The sequence below is a fragment of the Leishmania donovani genome, chromosome 29, assembly GCF_000227135.1.
Source record: "Leishmania donovani BPK282A1 complete genome, chromosome 29".
NCBI classification, from domain to species: domain Eukaryota; phylum Euglenozoa; class Kinetoplastea; order Trypanosomatida; family Trypanosomatidae; genus Leishmania; species Leishmania donovani.
This window is the reverse complement of record NC_018256.1, coordinates 454,588-481,474: the sequence shown is the minus strand read 5'-3', so window position 1 is coordinate 481,474 and position 26,887 is coordinate 454,588. Positions and strand designations below refer to the sequence as shown.

Genomic DNA, 26,887 nt, shown 5'->3' with positions numbered 1-26,887 from the left:
CACAAGACGTTACGACACGGCACGTGCAGCCCACCCCGAGATCAAGCTGCGCACGCCCCGGCAGCACCCATCGGCATACAACAACCACTTGGCCAGCGCTTGGTTGGATGCGTGTGCATGGCCATGCGTGTCGGCATGTCTGTGTGCACTAGCGTGTGAGTCTTAGCTTTCTCGAACGGCGCGCTCACGTATACCCCAGAAAACAGGCGAAAACACACACACACACTCAAAGAAGCACAGAGACAACACACAAAGTAAACAAGCGAATCAAGGCATGCGGGCACAAGCAAGCGGAAAAGATGCAGCACAGGCCCACGCCTCACACCTCACCTCGTCGCACATCACTCGGGCCACAGCACACCCCAAAAAAAAAAAACCTGCTCAGGATTCCATTAGGCGCAAAACGTTATCATAAAGGAATGACTTGATGGCCTCCACGGAGGCCAGCGGCGTCGAGTCCGGATAGGGAGACCCCTCCTTGCCCTCCTCCTCTATCATGGTGTTGCTCAGCGACGTGGCAGCCGAGGTGTGCGGGTTTGTGGCTCCAAGAGACGGGGAGCTCAGGTCAGTTGCATTACCGCTTGCAGAGCCACCGCCAGCATTGGCCGCGGTAGAGGAGGAGGAGGATGGCAGCACAACAGGCGTCATGGCCGGAGTGATGATGTGACTTGATGCACTGCCACCGCCGGTAGTTGCAGCTGCAGCAACTGCGCTGACGTTGCCAAGCACCGGTGTCGTTGTCGGCGAGCTCGGCAACGGAGAGGCACCGCTCGGCGTCGAGGAGCGACGCGTAATCACCTCCGGCAGCACCTGCGCCTGCCCAGACGACTGCGAAGATGAGAGACCTCGCAAAGCGGGGTTCATGCCAGACGCGGGAGACGCAGTGCCTCCTCCGACCGAGCCGCCGGCAGCGGAGCTCGACACCAAAGACGCTGGCAAGCCCGCGGCACTCCCTGTGGAAGATGCTTGGGCTGAGGCGTTTGGCCGCCCTTCGGAAGCCAGGCGGCGCCGCAGCACCGCGCTCGTCCGCTGCGGCCACCGGACGCACGCCAGGTAGAGCTCCCCCTCACGCACCGGCAGCTGCTTCTCATCCGCCTCTAAAATAGGCGCAATGATGTACTCCTGAAAGAGTGCCAGGTCCTTGGCGTGTTGACGGCGAAGAGCCGAGGTGTTATCCGGCACACGCGGCGGTGGTGCAAGCGACGGTGAAGATGCGGCGGCGGCCTCCGCGCTCTCACCACCGCTACCAAGCCGCCGACGCAAAGTCCCAGCTGGTGTGCCGGTCGGCGCAGGTGACGCTTGGCGCAGCAGAGTTGCCCTCACCCGCAGCCCACCCTCCTCGTCGACACCGTGCTCGTCATGCTCACGCACGCCACCACCGTGATGCGTCGCTGGCGCGGATGGCGGTGAGTCAGGCGCTGGCGGATGGCTGAGGATCGAGTCATAAAAGTACACTGTCGGCAACGGGCGAGCGGCAGCGGCGGGTTTGTGCGCGGTGGCAGCGCTCGTCAGTGAATGGGCACCGCTCACGTGAAGCCCGTGTAATCCGGCGGGAGAATCCAGCTGGAGAGTGAGTGGGCCAGGCATCGGGGAGCTCATCGCTGCAAGCTTGGGCGACAGGCCTCCGCGCGTTTCCGACCAGCCATCTTCCAAGAATAGCGGCGCGCTGCCACTACGGTTGCTGAAGTTGATGTGGCCGGGGCGGTGCAACGCGGAAGCCGAGCCAAGATCGGCTCCGCCGGAGGCAACACTCAGCGCTGTGGCCGCCGTGATACTCGGCGAGTAGCGAGTGGGTAATGTGTACTCCTCCAAACCGGTGCTGCCACCTGCGGTGGCGTGAAGCACCGCGGGCGACAAGGTCACCCGGTCCCCGCCAACAGTGAAAGACGTTGCGTACGTGCCGTGCGGCGCCATCACCTGCAACTGCGTCGGCTCTGACCACGCACGCTGTTTGCGCGCCTCTACCTCTGCGTAAAACCACCGTCGCACCTCATCAAGCGCGTTGACGCACTGCTGGTGCAGCTGCGAGTCGACGGAGCCGAACGCGCCGAGGACGACAAAGTAGCCACCCCTCTCCAGCAGGGACGGGAGCTCGCCGTCTGCCACGAGGAACGGTTTGATGGGTGGGAAGAGGCGCTCCACTGGCTGGTGCAGCGACACGGCATCAGCGGTGGCAGCCCAGCCATCCTTTTCGACGGCAGCCGCCTTCTTGGTCGATGTACCCGACACGCTCAACAGCTCTGTGGGAGAACGCAGAAGCATCGCATCTTCGAATACGTCTGGGCTGCTGCCCTTCAACGGCGGCGAAGGACGCGAAGATAGAGCGGTGTGCGGAAGATCTTGCTGCGGCTGCCGAAAGTCACTGGTAAAGGATGAGAACATCTGCTGCCCCAGGCGCGAAAAAGCCGACACATTCTCGTGCTTCATGCGCAGCACATCAGCCGACTCGCTAGTCCAGGGAAACTCCTTGCCCTCTGGATCATCGCAGAGGTGCGTCTCGCCGTGCAGCTGCACCACCTTCCAAAGTCCGTCGAGCCGCTGCCCAAGCAGCTGCTGCGACATGACGGTGGTGTCGCACAGTGCCTTGAGTGTGCCAGCGGGGTCGCCGAGTTCGTCCTCGACCTCGTCTCCGTCTTCAGCGCGGATGACCCCGGTACGCACGGCCGCCGTGCGCCCTGCGTTCGTAGGTTGCTGCTGTTGCTGTGCAGAGGGCAACTCGACGACCACCATGCGCGGGAAGGACTTGACGTGAAAGATACAGCGCGCCATCTCACTCGCGTGTTTCTGTAGCTGACGCTCCAGTGTGCTTTGTGCCACGTAGGGGGAGACGCAGAGCCAGTCCGCCGGCATCTCAGTCATGGCGGAGCACACGCCTTGCAGCGACTCATCGGCGCTGACGTAGATGACCTGCACGCAGCGGCGCGGTGCCGCGTCCGATGCGGCACATTTGTCGGCCACGGCAGCCGCCTCAACGGAAGGAGACGCACTTGCCATGCGCTCCCCTTCCTCGGATGCGTTGCCGCCGTCAGCGTCGGCGTGAGCAAAGCTGCAGAAGCTGCGCATGTCATGGCGACTGCTAGCGTCCCCACAGCCACCGGCAAAGCCGACCAGGCCGCCGCCGGCCCAGTCCATCAAGGAGTTGCCGAAGCCCTTCAAAGAAGCGAACGGTGCGACATCATCGTCCTCAGCGCTCAGCTGGCTGTTGGAGCCCCGCACCTTCAGGCCGCTCAGACCTCCGCGCAAGCCCCCAGCATCACCGCCGTCGTCGTGGGACCCTTTCCTGGAGGCCGGTGCGCCCGCCGATGCAGATGGGGGTGGGTTGATGGCGCTGCATAGACGGCGCACCGCGCGCACAAACTTCGGCATTCCTGGATGCCAGCCAGCGCCGAAGAGGATCAAGAGATGCGTGCACTGATGGAGCTTCACTGCAACCTCGCGCTGCCAGTTCTCAAGCAGCCGTTCCATGATCCGCTGCGTCGCAGCGTCCGACAGTGACGGTTGCGGTGGCGCCGGGGTGGAAGGCAGCGGCGACCGGGGCTGGCAGGATAAACCACGCTGCACGGGCAGGCGACGCGCGCTGGCGTCGTCGACGCTGTCCGCCACTGAAAGGGACGGAAGCACGGGGCTTTCGTTCGGGGCGTCCGCCATGGACTGGTGCACAGCCTCCTGCATCACGGGCGCAGCGATGGACTGCCCATTTGTCTTTCCAAGCTCTGAAGACGACAGGGCGGTGTCGTTGGCTGCCTGACGCGCCCGCTCCCGCACCTCGCGCCCCGTCACTGTGCAGAAGGCAAGGCGGTGCAGCGGGTGCATCGGCAAGCGGCGCCCCGACCACATCAGCGGCGCTGCCGCCGCTCCGCGCATCCCACCACTCCGCGGAGAGAGGTTGTCGTGCGAAAGGGCGATAGCTGCCGGCGACTCGGAGATGCTGTTCGATGCGCTGCTGAGTCCGGCGTGCCGGGGCACCGCGGACGACGTCACCACCGCCGTCGCAGCGGGCGTTCTAGATGGCGTGGTCGAGCATCGAGCGTCTGCTGCCCCAGCCGAGGGCGATCCTGTGGTTCGGTCGAAATCGCTCGAGTCCTCTCTACCATCCTTCGCGTCGCCACGTCGCCTCTCACCGCGTGATGTTATTGCGCTCGCACGACGGCTGAACGGACGCAAGGAGGGCAACGGCGGCGACGAGCCGGTCTTGTCCCCCTTGGGTGCATTCTCGTCCTTCTTCGGTGCGTCTGCAGAGGCGGCGGTGGTGGCTGTGACTACGCTAGCTGTCACAAAGGACAGTGGTGCGTGCACCGTCAGCGGATCCGCCAGCACGCGATTCCATGGAAACCGTGAGGAAAACATCGGCAGCGGCGCTGGCGAGGAGGACGGTGAAATTGACGGAGCCCCTGGCGCGGCTGCGATGAAGCCATCCGCGGTCTTCACGTGCGCCACTGCGCTAGACGCCACGGCATCTGCAAGCGGTAGCGCAGATGCTAACGGGACTTGAATAGTTGGCGCCTTGTTCCTCCCCCCCTCTTCTCTGGCAGATGACGAGGAATCTTTGGACGCCCGGGTGCCGCTAACCTCCGTCTTGCCCAGTTGATTGGGAATGTCCATTTCCGAGTCCAAGTCACTCACTGCAAGCACGCCGGCGACGTCGCCTCCGTAGGCCTTTGGGTCCCAGCTGGGGAAAGATGCGTGGCCCTTCGTCATGCATACGTTGTTGGGGGAGAAGGTCGCCGAGGACGCTGTAGTGGTCGCACTCCGATACAGCGCTGGCATCGAGAGGTGGCACAAAGGCTGGGTCGTGAGGCTGATCGATTTCTTACACACCTTGTCTGCATTCTTCTGCCACGTGTTGTCACTGTCGTCATCCGTGGCGAAGCGAGTGAGCGACGGCATTGCAGTGTCGAACGGCTGCTCGGCGATGAGCACACCTTGTTCGTCGCCCTGCTCGTCCTTCGCCTCCAACCGACCGGGGCTCATCATACCCTGCTGAACGCCGGCAGCGAGCTCGTTATTGCTCATGCTCGCGTTGGGGAGCAGAGGAGATACGGTCACTGCCGATATCGATGCCGTCGCTGGTGTCGCTGTCGAGGTTGCCGAGTGCCCACTGCTGTCCACCACGTAGTGCGCGGTAATAGGAGCCGCCTTTATCGGGGTGGGCTCGGCGGTGGGGATCTGTGGGTCATGTACAGAGGCAGAGCTTTCAAGGCGGCCAGTGGAGCCCAATAAGCTTGTGCTGCGCCTCTTTGGCGTGTGCGCGGAGTCACTAGTGGACGCGTCGCCGTCGTCGGCCGCAACCTCGACGTGTGAGGTCAGAGGATTCGTGTTGGAGCGGCCCGCCGCCGTGGCGACGCCCTGCAACAGCGATAATGCTGGCGACTCCGCCACGAGTGGCGCGCGCGGCTGCGGTGACGACCGCGACTTCTCTGTCACGTCTAGTTCAATGATGTCAGCCCTGTATTGAGGGAGTGGCGGGACAGCGGACGCTTGCTGCGAGACCTCGCTGGCCTGCGGCGAAGGAGACGACGCGCTCACCAAAGCCTTCGCTGTTGCAGACTTCGATGTGCTCCCTGCGCCGGTGGCTAGTGATGCGGCCGCCGCGATGGGGGAAGTGGTGGGAGCCGCAGCACGTAGTGCAGACGCTCTTGCGACGCTGGCGTCCACCTCATCGATGTAGCGTGCTAGCTCCTCCTCCATGTAATGCAGCGCCTCCACAGTCACGACGTTGCCAGCCGGGTCGACGAGCACTACGGCCGGCCAGGACTGTATGTTGCACATCTGCATGACTCGCCGATAGCCGTCGTTGCTCTCCACCGAGTACCACCCGCCATAGTACGGGCTCTGCGTTATCTCGCTGTCGAAGACAATGTTGTCTGGGCTGAGCCATACGTCCGGCTGGCCATCGAGGAGGTGGCGCAGGACTGAGCTGAGCCGCTGCGTGGCCACCACGTCCGCATTGCTGAGGCTGCCCCTCAACAACTCGCGCAAGACTGCCGCAGCCGTAGCGCTGCCCTCTTCTGCGCAAGTCTCAGACCGCGCCGCAAAAGGGTCGCCGACGTTGTGGAACAAAGGAATGGCGGAAGATGCGCGCGGAGAAGCCGAGCCGGAGGCGGTGGTTGACAAGTGGCCACCACCGCTGAAGGAGGCGCCAGGTTGCATCGAGACTCCGCGTACGCCGTCAGGGCCGCTGTGGGGGGACAAGGACACTGGCAAAGGGCTATACACTTGAGTGCGTGAGCCGCTGGGCGGCGGAGAAGCTGCGCTGCCCACTCCGACACCACCGCCTGCGGTGCCCCCGGGAGAGATCAACGCTACACCGCCGTGTCCGTCCGCCCCTGCAGAAGCGCCAATGCTACCACCAAGGGTGGAAGTGCTCGATACCCCACCCGGGTTGCTGCGCACTGGTCCTTCTGTCGTGTACTGCAGCTCCAAAACGGCGACGGGAACCGGCCCTGCGGTTGCCGGGTCCATGTCATCGCGACCCTCCAGCAACGGCGCGCTGGTCTTCTCCTGCATCAGCTTCTGGTGCGCTAAACCATGCAGGAGGAGACAGTAGAAGAGGAGAAGCTTCTGCTGCGTGCTCGCAGCGGCAGCAGCAGCGCGTACGATGGCCTGCCGGGCCGCCGCGCCAGGGCCGCCGCCAGCACCACTGTGTGAGGCGTGGTGATTACTGAGGTGGTGTCCGCCAACCGTCGCCGTCGACGTGGATACTGAAGGGTCGACGGACTTGCTCATTGGCGCGGAGAAGTTTGGCCGCACGCCGCCGGCGGACATTGTATGAGGGCTTACACCGGTCATGAAGGACGAAGAGGACGACGTGCTGGAGCCTATGCGCTGCTTTGAAGGATCCATCTGAGGACTTTGCAGCAGTGTCGATGTCTGGTGCGCACGCGCGCCACTGGCACCGGCACCACCGCCACCACTAGCTGCGCCGCCGGAGCTAGTGAACGCCGGAGCACTGCCAGCGCCAACGCTGCCCCACAACCCCGCAGCGGACGTCTCGCCTGCCCGTTGAGGCGGCGGGAGGTACAGCAGCACGTACTTGCCCGCAATCACCTTGGTGGGCACGCTGTACTCTAGTCGTTGCGGCCGAATAGCGGGGCGTCCCCCAGAAGCTGTTGGACCACCGCCTCCACCGGTCGCGCTGTGGGCCGCGTCACTGGTGATAACCGGTGTAGGCACGCCCAGGACTAACGGGCTCAGCACAGAGCCCTCACGAGGAAAAGAAAGCGTGTGGTCAGCCGCAGCCGCAGCGGCAGCCGTAGGCAAGGGCAGCATGCCACTGGCTGCCAGGGACGACGAGCGACGGCGGGAGCCTGGCAAGTGCAGCGGTAGTGTCATCACAGGGGCGCGGTCGACACTTAGTGTAGGCGTGCGTGGCGGAAAAGGCGACGAGGACGGCTCTGTCTCAGCATTTCCGCCACGCCGCAGCGGGGACGTAGCCTCAACGGCCTTCGCCTCCTTGACGAGCGGTGTGGCCTTCGCAGTAACCGATACAGGCACTGCCCATGAGACATTGGTGCTACCTGCCTTAGGGGTGAGAAGATACTCCGCTGCAGCGGCGGTGTGATCATTGTCGTTCTCACTGCCGGCACCAACGATGTCCGGCATCACCGGCACGCCGGCCAGCGAGTTCATCGAAAACGCAGTGGGGTGCAAAAGCGATGACTGTGTTCGGTGCGGCACCGAGCCACCGGGGTGCACTCTCGACGTGTCGAGCGGCTCATACCGCTTCGTGACGTACAGCACGCCCAGCACGTAGTCCATCTTGAAGAAGCGTATTCCGTTTGGGAGTGTTTAGTGGAGGCACCCGCAGTGTATACGTGTAAAATCTACCGTTGGCGGGTGTGCAGGGGATATCAGAGAACGGCTCCGACGTGCTGCCTCCCGTTCGCACGACTGCCTGCCGCTCGCCTTCCACCGGCCGCGCTGTGCCTCGAGTCCTCCTCTCTTGGCGCACTAGAAAGCAAAGCAGCTGAGACGACGCGGGGCGGGGAGGGCCTCGACGAAGAAGACGCGTTGGGCCGCAAAAGCGTCCGTGGCTCGTGCGTCCCGCTCCCTTTCGAATGCAGCCAACCGGCACAAAGTGCGCGGAGCGGTAGGCGACGGCTACAGTCCGGGCGGAGTGCCAAGATGGAAGGTCTCTCAGAGAGCGCGCTACTCGCCGTCGCCGCAATCGTGCCGCCCTCGAGAAAAAGAAAAGCGCCCGAGTCAGGCAGTGAGGCAGAGGGCTGACGTGTTCCGTGGTGCGCGAAGGCGAGGGGAAGAGGCTGGGGAGAACACTAGCAAGGAGTTATGTGTACAAAAAGGAAGTGAAAACAGCAACCGAAGACGCGAAGGCACGATGCCCAACGGAAACGCCGGCGCGCAGGGCCACGCCAAGGCACACAGGCACTGTCACACTCGCCGGCGCAGAGGGAGGGAGCGAAAAAGAGGAACGAGTGGCTCAACACGAAGTAGCTCTACCGGCCGCACCGAAGAGATTCAACGAAGGGTGCTGAAGTCGAATAAAGAAGAGCGCGTTGTGAATGCACGTGCTTCAGTCGGAGGTGGGGGAGAGGGAGTCGGTCCCAGATCGTCGCGCGATAAGTATGTGCAGCTTCTGCTCGCAAGTTTGTGTATAAACATCTAGTCGATGTTTTTTTTTTGCTTTACAACGCAGAGGGACAGAAGGGCGGAGAGCTTGAGGGGTGCGTGGAAACAGGCGCGCAGGGCGAAAAGGGAAAAGAGAGGGAGAGAGGGAAAAGAGGTGGAGGGGGGCAACCAAAGAAAAAAAAACTAGAAAAACGCGTCGAAGATGGCAGAGTAGGGACGTAGTGCGGAGAGAGAACGAGAGGAGGAGACGGGTGCGTCGCAGCCGCTCACCGCCACCTCTCGGATAGGGAGAGAGAGCGATGCCCCCCCCGCGGTTGAGCGAGAGAGGAAAGGGGGCGGGGGCGGAGCAAGTGGAGGAGCGCAGCGGAAAAGTATGTGAGTGCGGCTTATACCACTGAGCCTTGGCGCACATGCACACTCAAACGCCAAGAAAACAAAAAAATGGATGAAGCATATGCCAGCAATAGCGGCAAAGACGATGGGTTGTACTCGCGTGTACTCGTGTGTCTGTGTATGTGTATCGCGCGCGAGAATGGGGCGGAAGTGGGCAGAGGCGTTGATTCCTTCGAAAGGAAGGTAGTGAAGTGCAAGAAAGGGAAAATAACGAAAAGGAAAAAAATCGACAATCCACTGCGTGGCATGAGATGCATGGTGCTTGTGTGAAGGCGAACACAGAAGTGGTGGGTTTACGGAGAAAGAAGAACAGAAATGGGGAAGTCGTGGCAGCAGCAGCAGCGTCAAGGAATGCGTGAGTGCAAACGACGAGGGCTTACACGCAACCCGTGAGTGGCCGCAGTAGCAGTTGCATGTATGACGCGTCGGCGCCCGTGGTGCTCATCTTCACCGAGGGACCTTTCTCTTTTCGTTCCGTACCTCTCATCATCCTTCCTGCAAACGCAAACCGCAGATATACTCACATGCGGCGGCACGTGATGAGAGAGTGGCACAGCCACCAAGAAGCAGCTTACCTTCTCTGTTTCTTGTTTCTGCCTCTCCCTCTGCCCTTGTCGGTACCAGAGACCACTCGCTCATGCCTCGGCAGACAACCTCTGCTGCTGACGATGATGCGTGTTTTGTTCGAGCTAGTTTGTTTTTTTTTTCTTCCAGGTATGGGGCCACGAAGCTGACAGGTTTTCAATGATGTACATGGGTGCGCGTGGGTGTAATATGCACGTGTGGAAGGAGGTGACCTGCCGTGGAAGAGAGAGGGAGAGACATAACACGTGAGAAGAGATGCACTGAACGAAAGAAAAGAGGACTGGGGAGAGAGCACCGCACGAAAAGCGAAAAGTGAATGGCACGAAAATACGCTCCCACCACAGATAACCGAAAAAAAAAAACTTTTGACACGCCGCGCGGCACACAATTCTAACAGGATGATGATATACACTGACGTGCACAAGCACAGAAACGCACACGTGCATGTCAAGAGAGAGAGATGCAGCGGATCAGCTAAAACGATAGTAGCATCGACGCCGTGCGATGAAGAGAAGACGCAGGCAACTTCTTTCGATGGCTCTATCCTTTCATGTCATCTAAAACGCCGTCGCTGTCCCTCCAACGCACGCACACACACAACGTCCAAACCCATTTTCTCTCTCCACCTGCCTTTATACGTTGTCCGCTGCTTCAACGAGGTGGGCAACGGAAGCCCCTCTCCCGACAGCAAAAAAAAAAATTACATGGTGAGCAGTGGGGAGGGGGAGACAATATACGAACAGGGTAATCAAAGGAAATGGGAGCACACAAAACAACACATCTGAGAGAAGCGATGAAGGAGAAGGCAAAGGAGGCGATGATGCCCGCGTGCGCCTGCGTATGTGCTACGGCTCTGCGGTCCCGCACAGATACACTAGAAGCACGAAGAGGGGTGTTGTGGGTGCAAGGCCAGAGAAAGCGAAAGCAGCCTGGCTGCGAGAGAAGGGGGAGAGAGAGAGAGGAGACAAGAGACGCCACACACACACACGCACGCACGCACACAAAAAGGAAAGATGCCCGAAGTTTCTTCCTCGCCGTCGGTCTCGTTTTTCTCTCTCCTCAGGCACGCGCAAAGCGGAGCACGAGGTAGGAAAAGGCCTCGAAGTTGAGCCAGCCATCCTTCGCTAGCGGCGCTCCGTCGAGCTCCAGCGTCGCGTACTCTGTCGGGACACCGAGGTCACGCTCCAAGGATTGCATGTAGCGCTGGAACTCCTCGACGCTCAAGACGCCACGCCCATGTACATCCAGCTCATCGAACCAATCGCGAAGCTCCTCTTCCGTGATCGGGAAGGCAGTGGTGTTCAACACGGGTTTCACGCCGTCGAGCGGCGTTTGTAGCTCCGCCACCGAGGTCGGCTGCGTCGTCGCAGTGTAACCAGGCGAGTTCATTGCAAGACGCACGGCCTGGTACGCGTTGTTGCGGTATGGAGCAGACGGCCTGACCGACGATGTGTGAGACGGGAAAGTGTCAGCGCACGCAAGTGCCACTGCGCGCTCGCCGCTCTCGGACTGCGCCGATGTCTTCGGAGAGGCGTTATCGCCCACCTCACGCTTGTCCTCAGCCGGTTTCGCCTCTGCCTCAGCGAAAGGCCCAAACGGAACGGAGACGCGTGCAGCACCATGACCCGGATCGGCGGCGGTAGGGATGCTTGAGGTGGTGGTGTTTGTCAAGCTCCCACCCGCGGTGCTCCGCCGGTTTCTCATGTTCTGATGCAGTTTCTCATACAGCGACATCTTACCCACGCGGATCGGAACGCCTTCCGGCTCGCCGAACATGCCGCGAGTATGGACAAGATCCTCCAGCGAGCACGGTGCAGTCGCCTCCTCGGATGCCTCATCGCCCTTTGACCCACGAGAAGCAGCTGTGTGGGAAATCAACCGCTGGACATACGCAGGATCACGTGCCTGCACTGCCTGCAGACGCGGGTTGGTGTAGCGTATCCACACCTCACCAGCCTTGTTCCGCGCCAGCGCGGTCGTCTGTTGCTCCTGGTTGTACCGCTCGAGCTCCTGCATGAAGGAGGCTTGCTCCACTGGGAGAAGTACCTGGTAGTGGCTCAGCAGCATCGTCACTCGCTCCTTGCTGGCCGCGTCCAAGCAGTCAAACAAGCGCGCTGGCGGTGTTGCCGCGGCTTTGGCGGCCGACCCAGCATCGGCGGTAGCGGTGATCATTTTTATGTGTCGTTCCCCTTGCTGTCCAGTGTACGCGAACGGGGGAGCACGTGTGCACGCTGCGGGCGCCAACGATCTGAGACGCGCGCGATACAGGGGCACACGAGACGAAACAATACAGCGAAAGAGGGCCGCGATGAAAGAGCCGGCAAAAGACAATCCAGGCGAAGCTGTGTCGGCGTGTGTGCCGCACGGAGGAACAGGTGAGTAGCGGCAGAGGGGGGAGAGGGAGACGTTGGAAAAAGAGAGAATCCGCATACCTTCACCTGCTAAGCGAGCTAAAGGCAGGGGTGTCCAGGTCGCAACCCGCGATGTGGCGGCCCTCGCTGTCGGCAGCCTCGCCCTCCCCCAGCCGAGTCGCTGCATCAGCATCAGTGGGTGTGCACATCCGCCTAGGCGAAGCCGCACAAGAGAGAGGGGAGGGGGTAAAAGTGGGTTGGAGTTGGGTGTGGCGCAGCGCATGCAACACCCACGCGCCGCGGAAGCGCGCAGATCCCCTCTGGCAGGTCAGCACCAGCCCGCTTGCAGGCCGTGGTCGGCCACAGTTCCTTGTCTCGCAGCTTTATAAGCATCTCCAGTGCACACAGTGCAGCCTTCACGCACACACAAGAGGCTGTCGGCTCCGCAGCACCGCACGGACGCACCAGAAGGCACACATTTCTAATACGCTGGTCACTGGGGCACAACACGCTTCAAAACAGAGGCCTGAATCTTGGAAAGCGAGCCCGCACAGATGTGTATACGTGCGCAGGCACCGCCGCGTGTTGCACACAGGGGGGGAGAAGTAGGGGAGTCAGAGAAAGAAAGAGACTAAAGAGAGCAATGAGAGAGGGAAGCTATAAATACGGAGGCAGAACCGTGGCAAGCCGTAGCAGCGGACCTGTAAAGCGGGTGAACGGGAACAGCGGCCGCCGTGCCAGCCAGGGGAGGGGGGGGGGGCACGGCCGGGCGTGACAGTGGCGGTTGCCCGGTAAGACTGGGACAGGGGAGGGGGCGCAAGCAGCAGCACCGTCGCCCTTCCGCGCGCGCTGGCCCTCGCACAGCCCACGAGCGCAGCAGGGAGATCAAGCCTGTGTGGTTCACCCGCACAGTCGCCTTACTCGTCTCTCCACGGAAACTGTTCGCCCTCGGGGTCCTGCGTCAGGGCGTGGCGCGCGCGCGTTGTCACGGTATCACCCGTGTCCGCGTTCAATCCAATCAGCGTCGGAATCGATTCCACCTTGTACTGCTTCGTTAGCGCCTCCACAACGTTGCGCTTCTCGAACGGGATGGAAAGCCATGGCATCTTGCTGTAGTACCCATTGAAGTCCTCCTCCTCCTCGTCCCATGACGCAAGTATGATCTCGAAGTTCTTTGAATTGTGATGCTTCTCGTAGAACTCCACCAGCTTCGGGGTGAAGCCACGGCACGGCGGGCACCAGCTTGCCGAGAAGTACAAGAACACGGTCTTGCCGGATAGAGAGCTCATATCCACCATATCATTCTGCTTCTGCAGCTTCAACACATCCCCCAAGTGCTTGCTGACACCGGACATTGCTGTGCACGGGGAGGAACAGAGAGGAAGTACAAAGAACAGTTAGAAAAGGGAAAGGGTGATGTGCTTGTCTGTAGAGGTCGAGGAAATGGCGAGAGTGTGATGAAGACGGGCTAATACGGATGAAGTCCTTGGTGTAGCAAGGGTTGGGAAGGGGTGGATGGTGACAGAGGTTACAAGCACGAGGGCAGGATGGGATGCGTCACGATGGCGCCCATTTGTGTACGTGCGTGCCACGCACGTGCAAGACCAACATAAAGCCAGCGTACGCAACCGCACCAACGCGCAATGTCCCGGCAGCAGTGAGGCGAGGGCAAGACGGCCAAGCGAAGGTATCAACGCATGAGCAAGAAGAAAGCGGTGCAGCAAGCGAGAGAAGGTGGGTGTGGTCAAGAGCCTGGGAAGTGAGAGACTGCGTGTGTCGATTCAAATGGAGCAGACACGTGGTGGCTGGGTATCTTTTTTGTACTCCCCCACCCCTCCCGTGCTGAATTCGGCAAGGGAGTAAGGGGGAGTGCTGGAGTCCTCCCTCAGAGCACCGCACAATATACGGGCGGCGGACTGCTCGTCATGAGCGTGAGCGGCAAACGCACATCACGCAAGAGGCACGACTCGATTGTGCCTCCCCACCCCCACCTCCTACACATCACCGCTGATTGACGAGCTGCGCGCGTGTATGTCCAAAGCCGCATGCAAGCCCATTACTGCACACCCCGCTTTCTTCTCGACTCTGGTTTCACCAAAATGTGCGCGTGTGGGGGTGAAATGAGCCACGCTTGGCGCTCCTCCTCATGTTCTGCTCATTTCTTTTTCGCGGTCTTCCCCTCTCATCCTACCGATATGGTGCAACAGACGAATGACGGGAACTCGTTCACTGATCAGCAGCAGCAGCAGAGACGGTCAGCTTGTTTTCTGTGTATACGCGAACATTGGAGTAAGAGGGCAGGGTGCGTCGAGTCTCTTGTACGCAGGACACGGAGGATTAGTACAACAGAAATGTGCCCTTTAAGTGTGCTTGTGCCTGTGCAAGCGAGCCACAGCATTTCCGTAACGATCACTGTCAGGAGGAAAACGGCGGGAAACGACCAATCGTGGTGAGGGGTTGATGGGGGGAGGGGGGGGGAGAGGACGGCAAGGATAACGGTCCTCGGGCAGGGTCGCGCTAGCGCTCATGCCGATCACCCTCAACGAGAGTTGCCAAGGTACAAGAGAAAAACAGAGAGAAGCATCCTCAAGGTAAGCATCTTCTGGAAGACGCATTCGAAGTGCGCGCGCGAGCAGGCGCGCACCACCATCACTGCTTGCCACTGAAGCACGTACCTCATCGTGCGTTCACCCTCTCCAGCACTGGTGCATATGGTGCACCCCTTTGTGTTTGGTTTACTTCTCCGACACGTTGGGCCACGGGAACTCCTTCCCCTCGGGATCCCTCTCGACCATGTTGCGCGCCCGTGTCGTAACGATCTTGCCTGTGTCCGCTTCGACGCCGATCAGCGTCGGAATCGTCTCCACCTTGAACCCATTCTTAAGAAACTCCATCCCTTTTCGATCCTCAAAAGGCAGCGCCAGCCATGGCATTTTTTTGTAGTACTCCATGAAATCGTCGGCCTCCTCGTCCCAAGAGATCAGCATCACCTCGAAATTCTTCGACTTCGCGTGTTTGTTGTAGAATTCAACGAGCTTCGGAGTGAAGCCGCGGCATGGCGGGCACCAACTAGCCGAGAAGTAGAAGAAGAAGGTCTTTCCAGCCAGCGTTGGTAGCACGATGTCCGTCGCCGAGCCCTTGAGGAAGCTGGTGGAGTAAGGGAAGAACTTCGTCAAGCCCGACATGGTAGCAAAGATGTCAGGCACGGACAAGAAGAGGGGTGTACGAGAGACGAAGGGCAGTCGAAGGTCCTGAGAAGCAAGGGTTGCGGGAGGGATACGGTTTGAGAGCGACAGAACGAGTAGTGAGCGCGTCAGTATCGCGCAAACGGCGGGGGTGGGCTTCAAGAGACAATACGGAAGGCACGCGCGGAGGCGCCGAGGAGTGTGGGAGGTGTTCACAGCGGAAGCGAGTAAAAGACTGGTCTCCGCGTAATGCACTACAGAGGAGGGCCCGGGCGTGTGCGGATCCGGCAAGCAGTCAGTCGACGGCGGTGCCACAATACGTCCTCGCGTAGCTGTGTATGTAAACGAGGAGTCAGGTGTCTGTGTCTGTGTGTGTGTGTGTGTATGTGTGTCGGAGGAGGAGGAGAGGAGAGGGGGGTTGTACGTAACAGATGGATATAGACGAGGAAAACGAATGAACAGGCGGAGGCGTAGGTGGCCGTGTGAGACGGGAGGGGGTGTGGGGGGTCGGTGGGCGTCCGTCTGCTTCGGGGAAGGTTCTAGAGATAGAGGGAGAGGTTGTCTTTTACGGGCAGCGATGCGAGATGGCGAGAGACTGAAGAAATACGGCACCGACACGCGCGCGCGCACATGGTCGTCCGAAAGGGGAGGATGACAGAGTGGAAGAAAAAAAGACCTACGGAGAGGCAGGGAAAAGGGGGGGTATCGCCCTAACAGCGGAGGGCGGTCGCAGGAGCGAAACATCTGCGCATGCGCAATGCGTCGACGATCCGTGAACCCCTCCTCGCGGCAAGGCACCTACACATAGCAGATAGGAAAAATGTGGAGGTGTAGATGCCGAGCATGGCATCTGCATCTGCACGCATGCAGCTCCTCTCTACGGCAAAGGCTTCACGCCGCGTGTGTGTGTGCTCACGCGTGTGAAACCGTCGACAGTGCGTCCTTCTATCCACGATGAGCGTTCCTCTTTGTTGCTGTCCATTGGCCTACTTGCACCGGCGAGAGCGTGCGTTTGTATGCCCGATAGCGTGTGGGCGTGCAGAAGAACGTGAGGGCCGTCACATGCGCGGTGGTTAGTATTATTGCAACCTTCACATCCGCTCCGTTTCTCTCTTTCTCTCCCTCCCCTCTCGCCCCGAGAAGCCTCACAAGGCTGCACGTCGACACGGAGACGCACACACGCACATGTATTAGCATGCGCTTACACAACGCGAGGCATGTGAGGGTTTGACGGGAACATCAGCGGGCAAAGGAAGAAGGAAGAGCCTTCATCATCCCTCCTGTGCTGTGGCGTCAGCAGCACAGCGCAGGGCAAGGGGAGAAGGGACAGCCACACACGCACGAAAGAGCACAGACAGACAAACGCGGCCACCGCCCCCCCCCCCAAAAAAAGGAGTACAAGACACAGATATAGGAGGAAGAAGTGAGATATACGGGTGGGGGCACACGCGTGCCCGCAACGCACTTAAAGAGAACAAAAGGGAAAACAAAGACGCCGGCAAAGTCAGTGGTTCGCACAAGATAAGCAACCACGCGAAGCGCAAAACAACGAAGCGCGGAGCGAGACAAGAAAGTACTGCACGGTGAACCCGAAAACACAAAAAAAAAAACGAAAAGATACCGTCGACCTCGAGAGATACTCGCACGATCCACCCCAACAACAAATATCGCCGCACCCGCAGCAGCGAGGCACAACGCTAAACATGAGCGCGCGCAACCTTAGAGTCATACTTTTCTTTTTCTTCGCCCACACCTTCATCCCAAGCCCTCCGAACACACACACGCACTCACATGCAAACACCCCAGCACACACTGAAAGAGATGCGCGCACAAACACGTTTTTTTGTTGTTGTTCTTTCCTTTTATTTTTTGCTTCCTTCTTTTTTTTGGGGGGGCGTCAGAGATGCAACCTACTGCGCCGAAAACACTTCTAAACCATCACGCAGACGCGCACACGCTTATTTGTGCTGGCGTTTTGCCTGAGGTGCGTAGACGGCGAGAAAGGGGAGGGCCTTTTGATGGCTACCGTAAAATAACCGCAGCCGCTCCATAAGGAAGAAGTGCACGCCAATCACGTTCACTGTCGCCTCACTCCCCAACACCCCCACGCCCCCCCAACTACTTTCCCCATCCTGTGACACCCCCGCCCCTCGCACTCTCTGCGGTTCTTTCACACAAGCACAAGCGCGCACACATAGCAACCTTCTTGCATGTCCCTCTCTTCGCTTACCTCAGCCAGCCCGCGCATGGTGTACTCGGATCTCTTCTCTGTATTCGCGCTACCCTGCCGCCTCTGCACGTCTTGCACGTCCCATGTCCTTTGGTGGCTTTATGCGCATGGCGAATCTGCGTTTCGCTGCGGGGTTGAAATGCGCAAGAGAAACAACGAGCTGCTGCTGCCGCCGCCGCTGACGCAGTAGTGTGGGTAGTGGTAGTGAGAGAACGAGGCAGGAACGGTCGAAGTGCTGCAACGACACAAACGGGGAAGGGGGAAGGGTTTGCGGTGAGGAGGGGAAGGCAGGGCACAGGGGGCACACGCGCATTCGTCGGCATGCATCTGTACATCTACCCTCAGACACACTGGAATAGAGGCACCCACATGCACACAGAAAGCTCCGTTCATGACCTAACACCAACAACGCCAGAACTCGTCCATGGAGGGCACACGCAAAGACAAAAAAAAAAGAGAAACACCGCAACAGCGAACGAGAGAAGTTGACATCAATACAACCGAGAAGACACGTACGCGCCCCACGCAAGCACTCACGTTACACTCTGCAGAGAGAGAGCCCATCGAGTAAGAGTGGAAAGTAAGATAGGAAAATATACAAAAAAAAATAACAAAACGACCTCGAGAGTTGAACAGAAACTGTGAAACGGCAAGGCAACGTATGCGAAGGTGTGACACCCGCAACAGACGAGACGCACACAAACACACACACGCACACACACGCGCGCGGACACAAACCTTTTGAGCGAGGCAATCACATGGAATCGGGTGGTGCAACCTGTGAGTGGCACGGTGGCCAGTGTGGGCGCATATATATATATATATATATGTGTGTGCGTGTGCGTGTGCGTGTGCGCAGGGGATGGGATGGGGGAAGTGTCTTGTTTTCCTTTTCCTTGTTCGTCCGTGCGCCACGTTCACGTCTGTACGCGAATAAACTCTTTCTCGCTCTTTGTATGCGTGCGCAGAGGATACACACTGCCTGAAGTGTCCCCGCCCCTTCCCTGAGGCAGCGTACCAGTCACCAACGTCTGCGTAGAGGATGCCTGCCACAGACCACGCGTAGTTTTCTTTCGCTTCTTTCTTTCGACGCCTTCATTCTCCGCCATACAACGTGAGCTCAACGACACTCGACCCCCGGCATGTCACAGGTCCCCATCGCGTCGTGCAAAGTGGTCGGGGGCACACGCGCTAAAGGAATGTGCCGACTCAGTCATCTGAGCACAGTCTCTGCTCAAAACCCTACCCATCCATCTCGCGCTCCGCAGGTCGCCTCATAGCCGCTCCCCTCATGTCGTTCGCCACCCCTGGAGCGTCCTCCCCCCCTGGCGGTGGCTCAGGAATTCCTCGCTTCTGTGAGCAGTGTGAGGGCCGGGGATCAGCTACACTCAAGTCGGCACTTTGCCTGTCACATGGACGGCACAAACGCGTGCTCTGTTGCAGGTCGCTCCAACGCAGAACGCCGTCCAGGACATGACCGCCGACATCGCCAGGGACGCATTGCTCTGGCATTCCCACGTCGTAGGCACCTGGCCCCGTCACCACAAGAAGTGTTTTGGCATTTGGCAGGGAGAGAGGGGAGGGGCTGCCTGGCTCCCTCCCACGCAGTGTGTGTGTGTGTGTGTGTGGAGGGGGGGGGCTCTTGAGCCCTGAGATGCCATGCACGGAGGTGTCCCCCTTCCCACACATCCATCCACCCCACACAAGCACACCTGTCATCAGGGGCCGTATGTGGCGCGCAACTAACAAACAGGAGACGGAGCGGGGACAAGAGCGGCAGCGCCATCACGACGATGACCCCACCGTCCGCCACGCACGAAGACGCCAAAAAGGAGACAGGGGGGTAAAACAGAAACCCGAAAAAAGGGCGAACGATCGTCTGTGCTGTGACGCGGAGGTTCTTCTCTTCGTGCGGCGTTGGATCCCAGCTACGATAGCCGCAAACGCACACAAACACGCACACGCGGCTGCCGGTACTTCGGCTCGTGGCCGCGGCGAGGGCCTTCCGTTGCCATTGTGCAAGTAATAGCCTCCCGTCGCCTCCACTTTTTGTTTTGCTAGCACTACCTGCTTCTGCCGCCTGGCTGCAGCAACCTCCCCCTACTAATAATACCAAAAGTAGTAGTAAATACCGCACAGTATGAGGAGCAGAAGCACGAAGCTTTCTCGCCAGCCCTCGGTGCGGTTGCGCATGTCGCCCTCCGCGAACCGCCACGGGAACCGGACCGCATCTGGGTCCTTCATCACCATCGTCTTGCCCTCCCTTGTCACCATGCAGTTCGTGTCTACGGCAACAACGACCACCTTCGGGATCGAGACGACCGAGTAGGCGCGTGAGAGGAAGCGAGCCACCTCGTGCTCCTTGAAGGGCAGTGCCAGCCAGTTGCCGTGCCCGCTGGCTTTCGGGATGCGTGGGCTCTGTGCTATGCCCGCCGCTGTCGGCGCACCACCGGCGGCCGCGGTCGAGGAGGGGACTTGGGGCTGCTGGCCCTCGCTCAGGCCAACGCCGCCTACGGTGGCAGCGCCAGTTTGGTTCCCTAAGAGATGTGTGATGTCGCAGCTCAGGGGGCAGCTCTCGTCCAGTGCCTCGCTGGAGGCGACCGGTGGAGGCGAAGACGACGCTGCCGCCGGTGGACGTCGCACGTAGTTGCTGCTGCGATTCTGAAAAAAGTCCATCATGCGCCCCTCCTCGCGGTCCGACGATACAAACAGCACCTCAAACCCGTACCGGTCCTTGTGGGCATCGTAGAAGTCCGCCAGCAGCGGGGTGAAGCGCTGGCATGGCGGGCACCAGTGAGCAGAGAAGTAGATAAGCACGTACTTCTTCCCCTTGAACGCTTCCGACGCGGCGACAGTGGTGCCGTCCTGCCGCAGCACCTTCAAGTCAGGGAACTGCGACAGGAATGGACCGCCCTTGTGACGCAAGGGCATTCTGACTGAGCGGCTCTGTATAGGGAGAGAGCAGCAGCAGCTAGCAAACCCGACAACAAAAAAACGATGAGTAGCGGCAGCCTCTGCGTGCGTAGAACCCCAGCTCTAACAATGTGAAAGCTCACTCGAGTACAGGTGTGTGTGTGTGTGTGTCTGTGTCTGTGGGTCCCGTGCTCGATAGACCGGGACCCTCGTGCTGTTGATTCTGTCGTCGCCGTCTGCCACTGTGCACGTAGCGCGCGGTAAAGCGGTGGCAAAGCAAGAAAGGTCTCACACGCCCGTCGCTCTCCGGCGCGCGCGATGGAGGAGAAAGAGTATGCGAAAGAGAAACCCGCAACCTGGCAGGCACACACACACACACAAGCAAGCAAGAGAAGGAAGTGAGAAAGCAGCTTTATAAAGATATAGAAGTCGAAAGCAAACAAGTGCACGAAAGGAGCAAGGCACCCGAGGTGAACGGGAAGATGAGGTGAGGAACAGCGAGGGAAGACACGACACAGGTAACCCCGGTGTACGACAGCTGCAACTGTGTGCGTGTCTATGTCTATGTCCGTGTCTGTGTGATAGGCACTGTAGGAAAAGAGAATGAGAGGAGAAGAGCAGGAGAGAGGTGCGCGGATTGGTGTATGTGTGTGTGTGTGTGTGTGTGTGCAAGCGCGCACGCACACAAGAAAAAAGGGGGGAGACAGCAGAAGAGTGACGGGAAAAAGAGAAAACACACAGAGGAGCAGCGGAGCGTGGGGAGTGCGTAAGGCACACAAGCCAGCACACCCACACAACAACAAAGGAAATCTGCGAAAGAAAAGCGAGGAGAGAATGAGATAACTGTGTTGATTCGTGTGTCGGTGCGTGCGTGTGCGGGTGGATGGTTAAAAAAAAAAGACAGAAGAAGTAGAGAAGGGAATCGAAAAGCGCGCAGTCAGAGACGCAAGCACTGGACAGGAAGCAGTCGCGATCGCGCAAGAAGAGCTGCAAAGGAGTGAGAAGAAGGGAGAGCTAGATCGGCAGAACTGGTGAAGCCGTGATCCTTTTCGTCACGCCCTCGCAGAGGGTCTCGTTTTCCCTGTGTGGGAGTGTATATGCGCGATTTATTTTCGTTTTCGTGTGTTGTTTCTTGTTCAGCGCTTAACGCCGCGTGAGCCGTATGTGTCTCTCCCCCTCTCTCGCTGCTTCCCGCTTCCTCCTCAATGATGAGGCACGGTGGGAGGGAAAGACCGGACCAAACACACAGAGAGAGATAGCGAGTCCACCACCCCACCCCCACAAAAAAGAAGTCAGCAACGCTCACACAGACACAGACGCACGGCAAGAAGAGCAGCGGAAGACAGAGAAGGTAGGCTAGTCGAATAACAGAAAGCGAGAACGATTAAGCGCGTGTGCGCAGTGCAGCGAAGAATTTACCTCACGCCACAGCAGCGGTGGCAAAAAAAAAAAAGACAGCGAGAGTGGGACTCGTGGAGAGCGGAGAGAGATGGCAAGCAGTGTCAGCAAGTAAACAAGGGAAGAGGCCACTGGCAGCACGGGAAAAGAAGACGAGCAATGTCCTGGCCAGAGTAAAGACAGGAGAAACACACAATGGGCGCGAAGAAATGCACCAACAAGAGAGAAAATCGAAAGCCTCCACTCCTCGCGTGTGGCCTTCCACGGGACGACTCTACCACGTCGTCCCCACTCTATGCGAATGTGTTTGTGGGGAGGGGGGGTTCGCCTGTGTCTTGCGTTGATGCTGCAATCGGGCACTGCTTCTCGGCAACACGATCGTGCGGACGAAGGTGTGGGGATGCGTATGCAAGAGCGGGAGTCAAAGAGGGGAGGTGGGAAAAGGTGCCAGAGACACACAAGAGAAGGAGGCAAAGCCAAAGGTCGGCTCGTTGCGAGTGGGTGAAAAATAGCTGCGCGCAAAAAAAAGGCAGCGAAAAGGAGCGGGGGGAGAAGACGCGCGGATACGACGCTGATTGGTGTGCACGAGTGTACAGCCTAAGTGCGGGGTTGGGGTGTGGGTGGAGCAGCTACACGGCATAAAAAGCAGTATAAGGGGAAGGTCACCGCGTGTATGTGCACAGAGAGAGAAGGAGCGTGTTAATGCGCTACAGATGTCATGCGCGGATACAGGCAATGAAGGGTACAGCGCATAAAATAAAGAGGGCGATAGTGGAACGCACACACACACTTATGTACATACATCGCCGCATAGAATCCACTCACAGCATGTAGCCAGAGAAAGGAAGTAATGGAGAAGTGAAGGTCAAGCAGGAGTGAAGGATCGTGACGTCAGAGCCAGAGAACGAGGGGGAAAGGAGAATACCCTGTCGAGAATCACATGATGCGGTTGGCCACTCCAATCTGGTAATGCTCGCGCATACCGTAACACCACTGAGCAAAACAAAGATCCGGTGGTCACTCTCGAGAGAGATTCATGTGTATACACTCACAACCGTATATGCGTGCGCACGTGGATTTCCAGTCGGCGGTCACGAAGTACATCGGAGTAGTTTGTGTCTATGTTAGCGAGCGTGAACTCTGTCATGCGCTGAATGCAGGCCGAAGGGCCCCCTCCTCCCCCGTCCCACACCCCACCCAATCACAGCGGCCGTCACCAGCAGCAGCGGCGATGGCAAGCGTAGAGAGGAGTGAAGCGGGAGAAACGGGGAGGAAAGGACACGGGCGAAGTGTCTGCGGTGGCCATCTGCCTCTCACACTCAGTCGCGCATACGCACGGATGCTCTGCGCAGATCCGCGGGGCGCTACTTATATCTCCTTCCTCCTCTTTCCCATAGTTACGTGCGGCGCGGCGTAGCCCTCAACCGCGAAGATGAAGGGCACGGGCACGCACACACAGGGAGAGAGATGCAGAGATCAAAACAAACACGAAAAAGGAGGGGCGAACGAAAGGAAACGGAAGATGTCTGCGCCTGGAGGCACAGCGGCCTGGCCACAGCAACGACCGCACTGACACGAGCAAGAGGGGGAGGGCGAGAGGGAGCGAAAGAGACCACCTCTCTAACTTTAGATGGAAGCTTCAACCCCGCCCCATCCTCTTCCCTGTCACGCCGGCCTGCTTGGCGTGCGTGTGTGCGAACGCTACAGCTCTGCCGGTGCCTTCAAAGCCGTCCGCCGCTTAAACTGAGAGATCGGGAGCGCCCACGAGAGAACTGTCACGGTGAGCACCGCCACAATCACAAAGAACACCAGCGCTGCCAAACGGGTCTTTGCGTTCATCCTGTCCCACGGGAAGTCCTCCCCGCTGGGATCCCGCTCAATCATGAAGCGACCGGCAATGGTGACCACGTCGGGGTAGCACTCGGGCCGCGCCACCATCGGTGTCTTCTGCCGTCTCTGCGGTGCATTGGCGCGATCGATGGGCGACGAGAGCGACGGCTGCGCCGACTGCGTCTCTGACCCCCCGGGCGGCCAAATCTCGGGCGGCAGAGTCAAGGAGTGCTCCGCTGGTGCCTGGTGGACCGCAGGCAGAGGTGGTAGTAGCGCAGGTCTCAAGTCCGCACTGAACCGCTTGTTGCGGCACACAATCACGCCAGGGTAGGTAAAGACGCGAAGGTGGTAGAGAATGGGAACGCCAACGCAGCCGACGTGGTCGTACGGCACAGCCCAGAAGCCACGCCGGCCGCACGGCATCAGCGGATTGACAGAGGCACCGGCCAGACCACTCGCGGCGGTGTTGACCGTCAGCTCCGCCACGCGCTTCAACGGCGGAGGTATGGAGGAGGGAGAGGTGCTGTTCCTCGAAGAAACTTTGCGGTGCTCCAAGAAGCTGTTGGTGTCCTGTCCATTGAGGTGTTGGCAATTCGCGCCTTCTTGCACGTCCGCCGCGACGGTCGGCTTTTTCTCTCCCTCTTGGCCATCCTCTGCGCTCAGACGGCGGTGCGCTCGCTCCTCCTTGCGCACCTGATACGCGCGCCTCTGCGCAGCCGCAGAGGCGCGTTCACTCAGCAAGAAGCTTTTCATCATCTCTGCACGGCTATAGTCGCGGGAGATGTACACCACCTCGAACCCTTTTACCTCGTGATGTGCCTCGTAGAAGTTGCCAATGACATCTATGAAGGCATCGCACTCGGGGCTCCACGAGGCGCCAAAGAACAGCACGACGTACGGCACGTCACGGAGCACGTCTGCGGCCAGACGCTTGCTACCATCCTGGCGCAGCAGCTCTAGATTGGACCACTGACCGAAGTAGTTCATGAACGCCTGTGTTTAGTTGTGTGTGACGGTCGGGTGCCAGCGCGTGCCTCTGTGTATTTGTTGGAAGGCAACGGAGTGGCGTTGTACGTTTTTTTTTTTTGCTTGTTTGTTTTTGTTATGTTTTCCGCTTTCCCCACGTACCTTTCCAAGGCGACGAATGCCGCAACGTCGCCCCATCCACGACTGTGTTCCTGCTGCTGCTTTGCCTCCTCGTCGGCTGGTGACTGGTCGGCCCTTCCTAATCGCCTTCAGGCAATGCTATTGCTTCCTTTGTCGGCTTCTTCTCTTCATGGTGGTGTTGGGCAGCTCGTTCCCTCGCGAGTCGTGGTTACGCGTGTGATTATGGTGATGTGAGCGCGCGTGTAGGTTTGATGTCGGGTGCGATGATGGTGGTGGAACGCAGAAAGCAATAGGCGGAGACGAGGCAATGCGGATTTCCCAGACGGAGAGGGAGAGTGAGCGCGGAAGTGTAAGGGAGACGCACGTGCGTAGCGCCGAGAGACGATGACGCTCGTGTTTGCCTTCCCTTTCGTTTGCTTTGCCTGACCTGCGCGGTAGCGAGAGGAAGGCAGCGATCGGGGCACCATTCGTACCGTCCTTTGCGGGCGAATCGTTGACCTGTAGCTGTGTGCGTGTGTGTGTGTGTGTGCCTAAGCAGCCACCAACGCGAGACATGGCTGACGCTCACATGTTTTGCGACTGTAAAGCACTCGCACAAAGACACAGACAACACCCTCTGGCAGCACCACCCCCTCCCCAGAGGCTTCTCGCTAAGAGAGAGAGAGGAGAAAAGGGGGAAGAGAGCATGAGGGAGAGACGTCACCTCCACATGAGACGGTTCGCTCTGTCGCATTCATGATCGGTGTTCTTCTTTTCCTTTTTTGTTGCTGTTGTTGGCTGTTTGCCTTTGTCTGAGTACGCGTAGATAGATAGATGCTATGCATAATGGCACATAACTGTTTTTTTTTTCTCTCGTTACCGTTTTCTTCACGTTTGTGTTTGCTCGACTCTCTTACTTCGTATGGCACGCGCAATGCAGTCTGTCGTAGAGTCCACGTATGGTGTCCTTTACTGTTTTCTGCTTCTTTCGTCCTTCCCTTGATTCTCGTGCCCTCCCCCTCCCCCTCCCTGTTCGCCATCCATGGCGCACGCGCAGGCCCATAACGAGGGCGACAGGTACGGCAAAGAGACGGAGGGGAAAAGCGCTAGATGCCGCACGAAAAGGGCTGGACCGGAAAGCAATGAAAAGGGACGGTGCTGGATAGACACGGACACGGGGGAGCAAAGAGGAGGAGGGAACGATGTGCGGCAGCGCCCTCTGGGAATAGGATCAATACAAGAGGCAAGAGTCAGCATAGGTGCAACAAGAAAAAGAAGGCGAGCCGCGAACGCGCACGTGCGCACTCGCCAAGAGAATGGAGAGTGAAGGGCATCTGAAAGAGGACAGAAAGAAAAGCGCCAAGCCTATCTGTTGCATGCAGCCACGGAAAAAGAAAGAACAGCTCGAGCTTGCGCCACAGCACTCGCATCAACGTGCACACACACACACAAACACGCACCACAAGACACGCCTCGCAAGCACCAGCGCCACCAGGGATGCAGGAGCGACTCACTGTTGCCTCCGCCCCACACTTTGAATTCTCTCGACTCATATGTACTCTATCTTCGTCGGTGAGCAGTCGTACTTCCGGCTACGTGCTTGCGTGCGTGCGTGTGTCTGCGAATATTTGTCTGCGTGAGGAGAGAGGCGGGTGGCGGCAGGTTTGCAGGAATAAATCAAGATGGCGTGTTTTCCAGCACTAGCGCAAAGAAAGGAAGCACATAATACTGAAAAAAAAAAGACAGGAAAAATACGAGGGGGAGTGGGATAGGGGCGCCCACTGGTGGAAGGTGCGTGCGCGAAGAAAACAAAGAGAGGAAGAAGAGGTAGAGCTGATGGCCATAGGGGAAGTGGAGAACACATAAAGTGTGTAGACTCACTAGAAGTCTGCAGAGGCCTCCCTCCAGCAGTAATTTGTGTCGGCTCTCCAAAGGAAATCATGCACACACACACACACACACAAGCACGCAGGCGTCGAAAAGAGGCACGCTTGAACGCTACCGCTGTCCTTGTGCGCAGCGCCTGCATGAGACACAGGCAGAGCAAAACGCAGCAAACAGCTTGACAAGCCCGAAAGGAAGAAGACAGGCAGAGAAAGGGAGGAAAGAGGACACACAAGCGCACACGCATGCACACTAACAGGTCGATATGAGTTACATCAGGAAAGGGTGAGGGGTTTCAGAAGCACTCGCATACGAAGAGATCGAGAGGGAGGGAGAGAGAGCTACATCCTCGTCTTTTCGTGCTACGCTTTCTGGACGGTGCTCGTATTAGAGCCCCCTTCTGTAGGTAGTTTGCCGTGTGTCTGTGCTGGTCGAAAGGAGATGGA

At 58.9% G+C, this 26,887-nt stretch overlaps 6 protein-coding genes across 6 annotated transcripts; all 6 read right to left on the bottom strand.

Annotated features, from left to right (window-relative positions):
• Nucleotides 1-381: 381 nt before the first annotated feature.
• LDBPK_291270 (hypothetical protein, conserved) lies at nucleotides 382-7,758 on the bottom strand (the record flags this gene model as incomplete). The annotated part of the gene is made up of 1 exon (XM_003862496.1): nucleotides 382-7,758. One exon carries the CDS (start codon nucleotides 7,756-7,758, stop codon nucleotides 382-384), a length of 7,377 nt encoding a protein of 2,458 aa, XP_003862544.1.
• Nucleotides 7,759-10,623: 2,865 nt separating this feature from the next.
• Nucleotides 10,624-11,736, bottom strand: LDBPK_291260 (hypothetical protein, conserved; the record flags this gene model as incomplete). The annotated part of the gene is made up of 1 exon (XM_003862495.1): nucleotides 10,624-11,736. The coding sequence occupies one exon, from the start codon at nucleotides 11,734-11,736 to the stop codon at nucleotides 10,624-10,626; it is 1,113 nt and encodes a 370-aa protein (XP_003862543.1).
• Nucleotides 11,737-12,832: 1,096 nt separating this feature from the next.
• Nucleotides 12,833-13,270, bottom strand: LDBPK_291250 (tryparedoxin; the record flags this gene model as incomplete). Its single annotated transcript, XM_003862494.1, has 1 exon — nucleotides 12,833-13,270. The coding sequence occupies one exon, from the start codon at nucleotides 13,268-13,270 to the stop codon at nucleotides 12,833-12,835; it is 438 nt and encodes a 145-aa protein (XP_003862542.1).
• A 1,380-nt stretch (nucleotides 13,271-14,650) lies between these two features.
• Nucleotides 14,651-15,100, bottom strand: LDBPK_291240 (tryparedoxin; the record flags this gene model as incomplete). Its single annotated transcript, XM_003862493.1, has 1 exon — nucleotides 14,651-15,100. One exon carries the CDS (start codon nucleotides 15,098-15,100, stop codon nucleotides 14,651-14,653), a length of 450 nt encoding a protein of 149 aa, XP_003862541.1.
• Nucleotides 15,101-19,433: 4,333 nt separating this feature from the next.
• LDBPK_291230 (tryparedoxin-like protein) lies at nucleotides 19,434-20,261 on the bottom strand (the record flags this gene model as incomplete). The annotated part of the gene is made up of 1 exon (XM_003862492.1): nucleotides 19,434-20,261. The coding sequence occupies one exon, from the start codon at nucleotides 20,259-20,261 to the stop codon at nucleotides 19,434-19,436; it is 828 nt and encodes a 275-aa protein (XP_003862540.1).
• A 3,081-nt stretch (nucleotides 20,262-23,342) lies between these two features.
• LDBPK_291220 (tryparedoxin-like protein) lies at nucleotides 23,343-24,458 on the bottom strand (the record flags this gene model as incomplete). Its single annotated transcript, XM_003862491.1, has 1 exon — nucleotides 23,343-24,458. One exon carries the CDS (start codon nucleotides 24,456-24,458, stop codon nucleotides 23,343-23,345), a length of 1,116 nt encoding a protein of 371 aa, XP_003862539.1.
• Nucleotides 24,459-26,887: the final 2,429 nt, after the last annotated feature.